This window comes from Drosophila suzukii, chromosome X, assembly GCF_043229965.1.
Source record: "Drosophila suzukii chromosome X, CBGP_Dsuzu_IsoJpt1.0, whole genome shotgun sequence".
Taxonomy (NCBI): Eukaryota; Metazoa; Arthropoda; class Insecta; order Diptera; family Drosophilidae; genus Drosophila; species Drosophila suzukii.
The window spans coordinates 8,045,335-8,055,368 of NC_092084.1; the positions used below are offsets into that span (position 1 = coordinate 8,045,335).

General features: G+C 44.9%; 5 protein-coding genes across 8 annotated transcripts; 2 read left to right on the forward strand and 3 right to left on the reverse strand.

The window, feature by feature from the left end:
• Positions 1 to 65: 65 nt before the first annotated feature.
• On the reverse strand, positions 66 to 3,888 carry LOC108016615 (monocyte to macrophage differentiation factor). Of its 3 annotated transcripts, none has more exons than XM_017083309.4 (5): positions 3,761 to 3,888; positions 1,945 to 2,203; positions 1,682 to 1,872; positions 1,406 to 1,625; positions 66 to 1,280 (listed from the first exon to the last, which is right to left on the reverse strand). In XM_017083309.4, the coding sequence occupies exons 2-5, from the start codon at positions 2,191 to 2,193 to the stop codon at positions 996 to 998; spliced, it is 945 nt and encodes a 314-aa protein (XP_016938798.2). In that variant the 5' UTR covers positions 2,194 to 2,203; positions 3,761 to 3,888; the 3' UTR covers positions 66 to 995. The 3 variants fall into 3 exon arrangements, with proteins under 3 accessions (XP_016938798.2, XP_016938797.3, XP_016938799.2); XM_017083308.4 differs by lacking the exon at positions 3,761 to 3,888 and adding an exon at positions 3,518 to 3,536; XM_017083310.4 differs by lacking the exon at positions 3,761 to 3,888 and adding an exon at positions 2,264 to 2,412.
• A 298-nt stretch (positions 3,889 to 4,186) lies between these two features.
• On the forward strand, positions 4,187 to 4,762 carry LOC108016619 (translation machinery-associated protein 7 homolog). Its single transcript, XM_017083313.4, has 2 exons — positions 4,187 to 4,279; positions 4,347 to 4,762. The coding sequence occupies exon 2, from the start codon at positions 4,362 to 4,364 to the stop codon at positions 4,554 to 4,556; it is 195 nt and encodes a 64-aa protein (XP_016938802.1). The 5' UTR covers positions 4,187 to 4,279; positions 4,347 to 4,361; the 3' UTR covers positions 4,557 to 4,762.
• On the reverse strand, positions 4,757 to 6,065 carry LOC108016618 (ribokinase). The gene is made up of 3 exons (XM_017083312.4): positions 5,796 to 6,065; positions 5,187 to 5,735; positions 4,757 to 5,127 (listed from the first exon to the last, which is right to left on the reverse strand). The coding sequence occupies exons 1-3, from the start codon at positions 5,855 to 5,857 to the stop codon at positions 4,815 to 4,817; spliced, it is 924 nt and encodes a 307-aa protein (XP_016938801.2). The 5' UTR covers positions 5,858 to 6,065; the 3' UTR covers positions 4,757 to 4,814.
• Positions 6,066 to 6,652: 587 nt separating this feature from the next.
• On the reverse strand, positions 6,653 to 8,357 carry Vsp37A (Vacuolar protein sorting 37A). Of its 2 annotated transcripts, XM_017083328.4 has the most exons (5): positions 8,221 to 8,357; positions 8,057 to 8,132; positions 7,651 to 7,993; positions 7,433 to 7,584; positions 6,653 to 7,308 (listed from the first exon to the last, which is right to left on the reverse strand). In XM_017083328.4, the coding sequence occupies exons 3-5, from the start codon at positions 7,919 to 7,921 to the stop codon at positions 7,114 to 7,116; spliced, it is 618 nt and encodes a 205-aa protein (XP_016938817.2). In that variant the 5' UTR covers positions 7,922 to 7,993; positions 8,057 to 8,132; positions 8,221 to 8,357; the 3' UTR covers positions 6,653 to 7,113. The 2 variants fall into 2 exon arrangements, with proteins under 2 accessions (XP_016938817.2, XP_065723879.2); XM_065867807.2 differs by having other exon boundaries at positions 8,057 to 8,321.
• Positions 8,358 to 8,818: 461 nt separating this feature from the next.
• Positions 8,819 to 9,338, forward strand: LOC108016689 (uncharacterized). The gene has a single exon (XM_017083412.4). The coding sequence runs from the start codon at positions 8,899 to 8,901 to the stop codon at positions 9,241 to 9,243; it is 345 nt and encodes a 114-aa protein (XP_016938901.2). The 5' UTR covers positions 8,819 to 8,898; the 3' UTR covers positions 9,244 to 9,338.
• The last annotated feature ends 696 nt before the right edge of the window (positions 9,339 to 10,034 follow it).

The window sequence follows — 10,034 nt, forward strand, 5'->3', positions numbered from 1 at the left end:
CTCCTTTTTTCGGAATTTCTGCAAACTTACCCGTAAGCGACCAAGAGAAAATAAGAAGAAAAGAATAATGTCAATAAAATCATATATGTATTTGCAACAGACAAATAATTGTAAAACTAACTTTAAAGCTTAACAGAAGAAAATAACACTTGAACAATATACAATTATTTTTGGCTCCCCCTCAAAGATATAGACTCTTTGCTCTTTCTTTTTTTTGGAAATAGACCATTTATTCAAGCATCCACGGAGTTCTATGGATATGCCTAGAATTCCGCGAGAGCAATATCCGCCGATCGCGAGCCAGGCCCCAAAATATCAAGCGTATATATAATCGCCACCATCTTCACTATCTGCGAACACACCGAGTAGTCCCTGAGCTAAGCGTTGAAACTGGCCACTGGGGCTGGACTCGCGGATTGGCTCCTTAGTTCTAACTAGATCTGTATATGGTATATGGTATATTGTATATCTGTATAATCTGTATAAACATGTATAATGTAATGCAGGCTAGGCGGGCTTCTAATGTTCAAAAGGCGCGGGTGGGCGTGGAAATTCAGGTTGTAAACTTTCGAATATTTGTACAATTTCACTTTCTTTGTGTCGTTCGCCTTTTGAGTACGGATTAAAGTCTTTTGAGAAACACATGGCCAAAAACGGGAGCTGGTACATGGTCAATATATCTATGTACATATAGTAATATATAGCTAATAATATCAAGATAGATAGAGAGGGAGACATGAGCACTCGCACAATTTGAATCTTTGGCAAGACCGCAGATACTGATCACAAGAATCGTTTCGATTTAGTTAGTTCGTAATGCTAATGGCCTACAACTATTCGTACTCGCTCGCAAAAAAAAATTTGGCTAATTGTGGAGCAGAGACTCGGGTACATCATGTTCATCATAGGAATACGTTATACACATCATGGCTGACAAAATCATCGAATCCCTGTCGTTAAGTACTCTAAGGTCTAAATTCGCTGCGTTTCCGTTCTCACGGATCGATGGCTCCCTCGCCATCGGGATACAGGTTCATCAGGATGGCATAATAGTGACAGCCGGCGGCTAGCACCACAAAGAGATGCCAAATGGCATGGGCCATGGGTATCATGCCGTCCGCCTTGAAGAACACGATGCCCAGGATGTAGAAGGCACCGCCGAACTTCAGCTGCAGCATCCCGTGGAAGTGGTGGCCAGTGAAGACCACCACCAAGGCCGGTCCCAGGCCCATCACCAGGTAGAAGAACGTCTCCAGGCACTTGTAGCGCTCGTGGAAGAGCTGTAGTGGGAAAAATATATAAATTAAAATGGATTCACTACAAAATGGGGATACAATATAGCTCTATTATAGCACATTGCGACAAATCTCATTAAATATCTTTCAAATGTGTGTCTCATTTATACCTGCTGGTAGGCAATGCCTATGCCCGCCATCAGCCAGATGACCCACTCCATGCAGAAGAGTATGGCCGAGTGGTCGGTGTTCTCCAGCGTGAGCCAGGGGAAGTAGGAGCCGGCGATGAACACATAGATCATGGCCCTGTCGCACCGATGGAGCACGTTCTTCAGACCCTGGTACGTCTGCCAGCCGAGACTGGGCCAGGCCTTGACATTGCTCGGAGGTCTTAGGGGGAAAACAGTAAGTGTATCGGTCAAAAGAAGGCCATTCAGTGCACTCACTTGTGCTCGGCGCAGTAGCAGGAGCAATGGAAGAAGGTCGACACCGTGAAGAGCATACAGAGGGCACCGCCATAGACCCAGGAAACCAAATACTGGCTGGCACTGGATGAGCGTTTGAACAGCGTTATGGCCGCAAACACGGCGGGCAGTATCCAAATCCCGTGAGTAATCACATTGGCCACCTGCTCAATCTGTTTTGAACGATTGATGTGTGTGTGTGTTGTTAGAGAATGGGGTGTAAAAATAACCAGGCCAGAACTCACTTCTGTTGGCTGGTAGGCACAGCCGGGTTTCGCCTTGGCATTCTTCCACTTAACATTGCGCAGCTGCAGCTTGAGTTTCGAATTCGACTTGATGATAGACTTCCAAAACTTGCTAAATAAATTCTCGAGGAAGGCGTACTTGTTCTGCAGGTCCTGCATAAGGGTGAGGGCTCCATCGACCTCGCCTTTTCCATGTCCACTTCCATTCCGGATCCCACTGGCGTGGCCACTCCCTTCGCTGGTGCTCATCGTCGACAGACTGCGGATTAGATTGCAAATTGGTTGTCCGACTCGTAAAATTGATTGATTGCCGACTAACCCGGCTAACCTATCCACCCACGCTTCCCCATTTTATGGCCAATTGATTATCACCCCTTATCCCGCTTTTGGTCTACATCGAGTGATAAGCACTTGACTCGGCAATGACTTCACAATGGAACTGGCCAGCCCCTTGAGAAATTCCTGCATTGAGCTTAATTTATGGTCATTTAGTTTTGCACAGACTACTTGCATACAATGGCCAGGGTTGCTGATTTTGACCCGATCCGCAATTGAAACCAGTTCTCTGATTGGCGGACGCTTATCTCGCGTGTCGGGAACACGGCTCAAAGTCCGAATCGGGTGAGATACGAATATGATTATGGGGTTCTCAAAATTCGTTTGCAGTTGCAGCCAAAATAGATCTTATTTTGGGAACTCGTTGTAGTCTAGTATATCGAACTCATATCTATTACCTATTTGAATAATTGCATTTTAAATGTAGACATGTACAAAGTATAAAGGTAGGCTATTTCAAAACACAATTCAAACCCTTGATTTACGTAGGTATGCTGCTTAATAGCCAGAAAAATTGTATTATTATTTTATAATTACCAAAAAACCGTGGTTCTGGGTTTAATGGCGCGGAAATACTAGTTATACCACCGTTAATAATCCGTGAAACTCGCCTTATGATAGCATTTACGATAATGTTCTTGGAATATATAAAAATTTAACCACACTCAAGAAGACTTAAAACGTCTACTGGCTTGGTCCTCTCATTGAATTATGACAACTTTTCAATAAACGAGCGACGGTGGGTGGCGGTGGGTGACCCTGACCCTCCCAAAAGTATGCCCCATTGAAAGCTGGGGGGGTTACAGGATGGGAAAACATAGCGGTCGCCCCCGTTGAACTTCATCGCCATAACGACTATGCTAATAGTTATAAAAATAGATGCCTCGGGCATTCCTTATATTGGCAATTACAAAACAGCGGGTGGGGAAAAACGGCACTGGGAGAAAATGTCATAACATTTCTAACCTTTAAATTGGATATCTTTTAAATGTTGGGCAATCGTATATTTCCTCTCAATGTTTTGTATGATTGTAGCTATCCTATTTAAAAATTTTTTAGAAATCCTAATGATTTTGAAATTTTAAAAACCTATATTTGTAATATAGTGTTACCTTTTGTCTATATGTACATATTATTTAAGAACCCTATTTTTAAGATTTTAAGCTTAATAACTTTGTATTTTTAAAATAAAATTATATTTTTCCAACGAATATTTTTAAAGAACCCTATTTAATACCTCATTGTAAAATTCCATATTTCCATTACCAAAAAGGTAAATATTTTTTCCAGTGCACAGGAAACCGTCGGAGATTGTTTACATCTTCCCATTCAGATTCAATCGCCGTACTAATCCAATTTGTAGCGCTGCCGTCACGCAATTTAGCCTTGTAACCTGCCCACCTGTACTTCCTATATTCGCCGGTCCCACAATTTCCCCCGGAAAACCCGCCGAAATACGAATTTCTGGAGGGAAACTCACCGACTTGGACTTGGCGTCCGCTTTTTATTTATTTCGCGGATCTGCTGGTGGGCGAACGCCGATTTTACATCGATAGCGCGCCGTTGTAATGGTTACGCAAGATATCGATGAGTCTATTTGTGCGATGGTTCACCTTTGAAAATATTTACTTAAAATAATAATAATTCCAAAACTGAATCAACTTGGCTTTTGTTAAGGCTTCAGGTTTTCAATTGTAAAAATTGCACAATCCCTCTATTCTCTTCGTCTATTTCCTAACGAATCTAGAAAACATCCTGAAAGAAGTAAACTGAGGACTTTGGTGACCCCAACAATTAAATTTAGGAAGACTTTTACCAGTTGCACAAATTAGTTAATCATTCATTTATGTTTTTCTTTTAAAATACAAAGCGCGCCAAATTAAAGCAATTCAAACATCGATTAACCCACTATTTCTAGCAGCGCAGTTCAGTCATCGATAGCGATTGCGGCAATCGGCCAGCGGAAATCGAATCGAAATCGGAAAAACGTGTGAAAAAGGTGCGTGACTTTTTTATTGTTGAATTCTGCTCGATTTTCACCGATTTCCAACGCTTTTCCCACACAGCAATAGTAAGCAAGCATGACTGGACGCGAGGGCGGTAAGAAGAAGCCACTGAAGGCGCCGAAGAAGGACTCCAAGGACCTGGACGAGGACGACATGGCCTTCAAGCAGAAGCAGAAGGAGCAGCAGAAGGCTCTGGATGCGGCCAAGGCGAATGCCTCCAAGAAGGGACCACTCGTCGGCGGCGGGATCAAGAAGTCGGGCAAGAAGTGATGCAGCAGCTGGACACACACACAGTCACCCACAGCCCACTGCCAGCCACGCCCCCCACAACCACAATCCGCAGCCCACAGACCACGGGATGCTGCATTTCACAACCGAATCACGCCCATGTGGACCAAATTGATCGTCTAGCCAGTTGGACCTTAAGTTTTTTTTATACTTACGCTTACCATTAAATAGAGCATTGTACGTCGGGATAGAGATAGAGATTTATTGTCCGGACTGAATTTAGAGGCCGATTGCCCCCCTCTAAGTACGTGGAAAGCTGGCCTGCGTTCCTGGCAGCTGGACGGACTGCGAGGCCACGGCGCAGGCGGCGGCTATGTGCTCCTCTAGCTTGTTCTGCGGATGGCGGGCCATGTTGTGGGCCAGGGCGCCGATGAAGGCGTCGCCGGCTCCCGTGGTGTCTACCACTTTCTCGGCCGGCACATGCGGGGCAGCCACATGCTGGTAAACGCCTGCCGAGTCGGCGGATCCAAAAACGGCTCCCAGCTTACCCAAAGTTATGATCACCGTGTTGGCACCCATCTTTATCAGCTTGCCAGCTGCATTTTTAGCTTCCCTGAGAGGAAGAATACAGAGATTAGAAGGGATTACCCTGATTTATAGGGGTAAACTTACTCTACGGTCTCGATTTGGGCCATCTGGGTCATCAGCGCCGCCTCGCTTTCGTTCACACAGAAGATGCTGGCTAGCTCGAGCAGCTCCCGGGGTGTATTCTCCATGGCTGGGGCCGCATTTACGATGGACACGCCTTTGAAGTGCTTTAAAGCAGTCAGCGTGGCCTCAATGGGCGTCTCCAGCTGGCAGACCAAGACCTTGGCCTCCAGGAAGAGCTCCTCCGCCTGGGCTACGTCGCAGGGGCTCAGCTGGCTGTTGGCGCCCACCACAATGATTATGTTGTTCTCGCCGCCATCAGACACAGCGATCTGGGCCACGCCCGTTGTCTGGCCCTCCAGCTGCTGGACGTGCTCCACATTGACGCCCTCGTCGCGCAGCTGTCGCAGATAGTCGCCGCCAAAGGTGTCGGCACCCAGTTTGGCCACCAGAGCTGTGCGGGATCCCTGTCGAGCGGCGGCCACACACTGATTGGCGCCCTTGCCGCCGTAGCCCGTCTGGAAACGGTGTCCGTGGAGCGTTTCTCCTGGTTTCGGCAGGCGGGGCGTGTAGCTGCGAGGAGGGATACGATTCGGTTAGACCTTGGATGGGATCGTAGGGCACACCACTCACCATATAAAGTCTATGATGGCCGAGCCAAAGACCAGCACTTCGGTGGTTTGCGTTTGAGCCATGTCGTCACCCGTATTCGCTGCAAAAATGCACTGGTTTGTTGTCAAATGGAGCGAGTGTTCCGTGGCGCTTATCAGCCCGAGATTGTGTGACCCCCGCGGATGAGGGGCAAGGGCAAGGACGGGGCGGTGGCGGTGGGCGGAGCACTATCAGCTAGCAGGCCCACTCCATTCCTGGCCAAGATCGGGTGGGGCAGGGCGATAAATAAACTAATATATGGCCAGGAAAATACCAGAAAATACTATGAGTACTAGATAATATTTTGAATTACATATATGGGGAACCTAAAATATTATTAAAATATATCTAAAAAAAAAACCATTTAAGTTTAATTTTAGGATTATAAAAATAAACCTCATTTAAATTCGCAAATGTTTATATCTGGAACATCTGATTTTAGGCGGGAATTTTGAATTTTCATTATCTAAACATAACAGCAGGCAAAGAAAATACAGATATTATTGGAAAACCTAAAATATATCTTTTATTTAAAGATATATAATTAAATGAAATATTCAAAAAAAGATCAAATATAACGTTACATATTATATTTCTTTAAAATATGCTTTGAAATGAAAACCCCAAATTGTTAAAGCCTTTATGAAAAACCTTTGCTAATTAAATTAATATACATATGTTTATGATTCAGCACATTTTAATGCGTAAAAATGAAAAAATAATGAAAAGCTAATATATTTCAAATAAATCCTTTTCAGAATTAATCCATTGGTTTATGAGGATGCCAAACAGCATAGTTGTAGCAAAGTCCTCAAATAGAAAGAGATAACACCATGGCATCATATAAATCATAATATTTATTAAATATACATAGTACAAATATATCGATTGGGCTGGCCATGGGACAATAAGTGTAAGGGACCAAAAACAATTAAAGCCTATTGGGTAATACATATGTTTTGGGTTTGGGACTGGATTTGGAGTTGGGACATAACACATAGGCGTTCCGTTCTGGGGGTATAATTAGAATTACAAGCCACTCTACCGATTTACACGTGTTTAAATATAGCGTACAACTAGCGAGCGTTTTAAGGACTAGTCCTTGTGGATTGGATTTGGATCCCCAATGCCGTATCCAAATATCCGGCTGCATAACTCTGCTCTCTTCGGTTACTCTGCTGATTATCCTGCTTAGACTCTATTATTGCGACTCGTGGCGGATGGAGGAGTGAGGATCAAGGATTGCGAATTGAGATGAACATTGAGTGGACTGCACAGCCAATGTATTTCCCCGGCAATCCTAGATACCGGCCCGTTCCAGGGCACTCAGCTGAGTGCCCAGGCGCTCCTCCTTAGCCTTGCGCTCGGCGCTGATCTTCTTGGAGCTCTGGTATGTGTTGAGGAACGTCTGCACATCGATCTTGCCGTTCAGGAAGTGCTCCACATGCCGATCACAGTCGGCATCGGCATTGGAGGCGGCAATCTGAAGGAGTTCCTAAGGGGGGAGCCAAAGAAACGAGGCATTATTATAGGTACATAATGATTTTCTTAAGGAGAAACCAGGGGAAACCTGTGATGAATCACCCTTTGCCACCTTTCAAAAGACCTTCAATACCCACCCTTATGTGCTGTGGAGCATATTCCTCCGACTTCTTCAAGTACTTCTTATTCAGCTGGTCGCATTTCTCGCCCAGGGTCTTTAAAGCTGTGTAATCATCGCTGAGACGGCGCTTCAGCTCCACCAGGTGGCTGCCCTTGCTCTCATTCTCCCCTAGATTGTAAGGATGAACGGGTTTTAGTGCATCTCTGTCCAACCCTCCGCCTTGGACCCACCCACTTGATATGTTCTCCACCTGGTTCATCATCGAGTCGAGCTCCTCGTTCAGGTGCTGCACCACGGACATCTCCTCGATGAAGTCGTCGAAGAACTCGGGATCCCTATCCAGCTGCTTCAGTTCGTCCAGCGACAATGTGGATAGGTTGGGCATGTTGCCCGCCTCGCCGCCGTTCTCCGTCGAGTCCTTGGCCTCGCTCCTATCGAGGGCGTGTCCTTGCGCGAGTGAGTGGGCGTGGCCGTGACCTTGTGGCGAATGCTGAGTGGTGGGCATCTTTTGTTGTGTGTTGTGTTTTTGGTTTTTAGTTCCAGCTTCCAAGTTCCAGTAGATGTGCGTTAGGATCAACTAGAAATTTACGAATGAGCGTTAGTCGGGTGAAGGGTGACAAAAGTTAGATGCCCCGCTTACTGGGTTTCCAAAAGCCGAGGCTCGTCGGCACGAGCTGGAGCACCCCCTGACCTCCACTGGGAGTTGGCGACCCCGGCTGCGGACGATGAATTGCGATTTATAGCTATGCTTTTCCTGAAGGTTCTGTCCAATTTCGGGGCGATGCCAATGGGTGCACTGCTCACCCAATCTCCGTATGATGATTTCCTGATCTTTCCTGCCTTTTGCCTGCGGATCGGGAGCACTTGCTTTGTTTGCCCCGATCGGAGTTTCATTATCTTCTGTTCTGGGTTTAATCTAGTGCTGCCAAGCCAGCTACTTTACAGACAGATTGGGCTATTTTCAAGAACTGCAAGCAGAAAGGTGTGCTGTTTAAGCCTTAAGATGTGTTCTTTAATAGTTAAAAAATATATAAATTTAATTAATATTATAGGAGACCAAGAAAAGTGAATGTTTAATAAATGTTTTGATATGGATGCAGCTATTTTTAACATCTAGCTACATTTTGGCAATAAAGGGTGGCAACACTTGTTTACAAAGCACCGTTGGCTGGCTGGGCTGCCACCCCTCACGCAAGGGTAGTTTTTAAAGGCCATTTGGGGGTTAAGGCCACTAATTATTTATAGCGTTTTATGAAGTTAGATTTACTTTTTCCTATTTTAAATCAAATAAATCAATTCAATTTGCCTACTATTCTTAATTAGTTAAATGTTTTTAAAGCCAGCTCAGCTAAGGGCTTAAAGTTGCCGTTCTCGTTCATCGGGCACATCTGGCAGCCCTGGCCATCAGCTGTTCGTTTTTGTTTACAATTTGCCTCGTTACTTTACATAACAAATTTGGGAATTTCAACAAATAAACACGAAATGGCGCTCTTCGAGATGAAATGGCTGCGCCGCTGGGTGCGACGCAACACCAATCCCATACCGGAGCACCGGGCGGAGCTGTGGAAGCGGCGCCTGAGCATCGGCTACGCCGTTTTGGCCTGGCAGGCCTTCGGCCTCGTCTGCTACATGGTCTACACCGGGCGGAACGACTGGGCCAAGTTCTACGGCTACAAGACGGAGGAGGAGCTGGCCCTGTCGCCGGCCCAGCAGTTCGCCAAGCACCTGAAGGTCGAGGGCACCGGCAAGATCATCCGCTTCTCGGGCTTCCACAAGGTCGAGGAGGTGCCCTTCGACGCCAGCGAGGTGGAGCGGGTCAGGGATTAGCCGCAGCGCCTTACTCTCTACTAGATTTAGTACACCCTTCTTTTTTTTGAACAAGCGTATCTTAACTGTCATTAAAGCTTATCAATAGGACTTAATACTGGTGTTTTTATGACCTAAATTGGTTCTTATGTGTGCTAATATAATGTTCCTGGTTTTAAACACCTTCAAAGGGTACATAAGAAAGTAGGACATTCATTTATACGCAGTTGGTTAAATTTAAATACTTTTTTGATCGTGTTTGTACTGTATTTAAGTTGTTTTCGAACAATTGCTTTAAATATAACTATTCTGTAAGTTAGCAATAGAATAATAGATGATTTAAAAGAAATCAATTTATAATCGTTGTGTACGAGGATCTTTGGATCTTATACTAAACCTATTTTCTAACCCTTTCGTATTAAATCATACGTTTAAGGTGTTTTTAACAACAACAAATAAAAACAAATTAAATTTTACCATTTCTCACGCATTTTTTGAATTTAATTATTATGAACCAAATAGGTATTCTATACATTTTTAAAAACTTTCTTCCCCATTAAATCGCATGTCTTGATCAAAACTAAAATTTGAAAATTGGTGGTACCGTACTGTTGGCATTCGGTATTCTGGTATATTTTGGCGCGAAACCGCGAACTTAATCGATGGCCTGCCATCACCAGCGATAACAACAATAACAAAACGCAACAACAAAAAACGCAGCGCGTCGAGCGGATCGTTTGGCGTTTGCTTGGCCAATAACAACAATAACAAAAGAAAAGCGTAACATATTGCCAGGCTGCGGCGGTAACGGT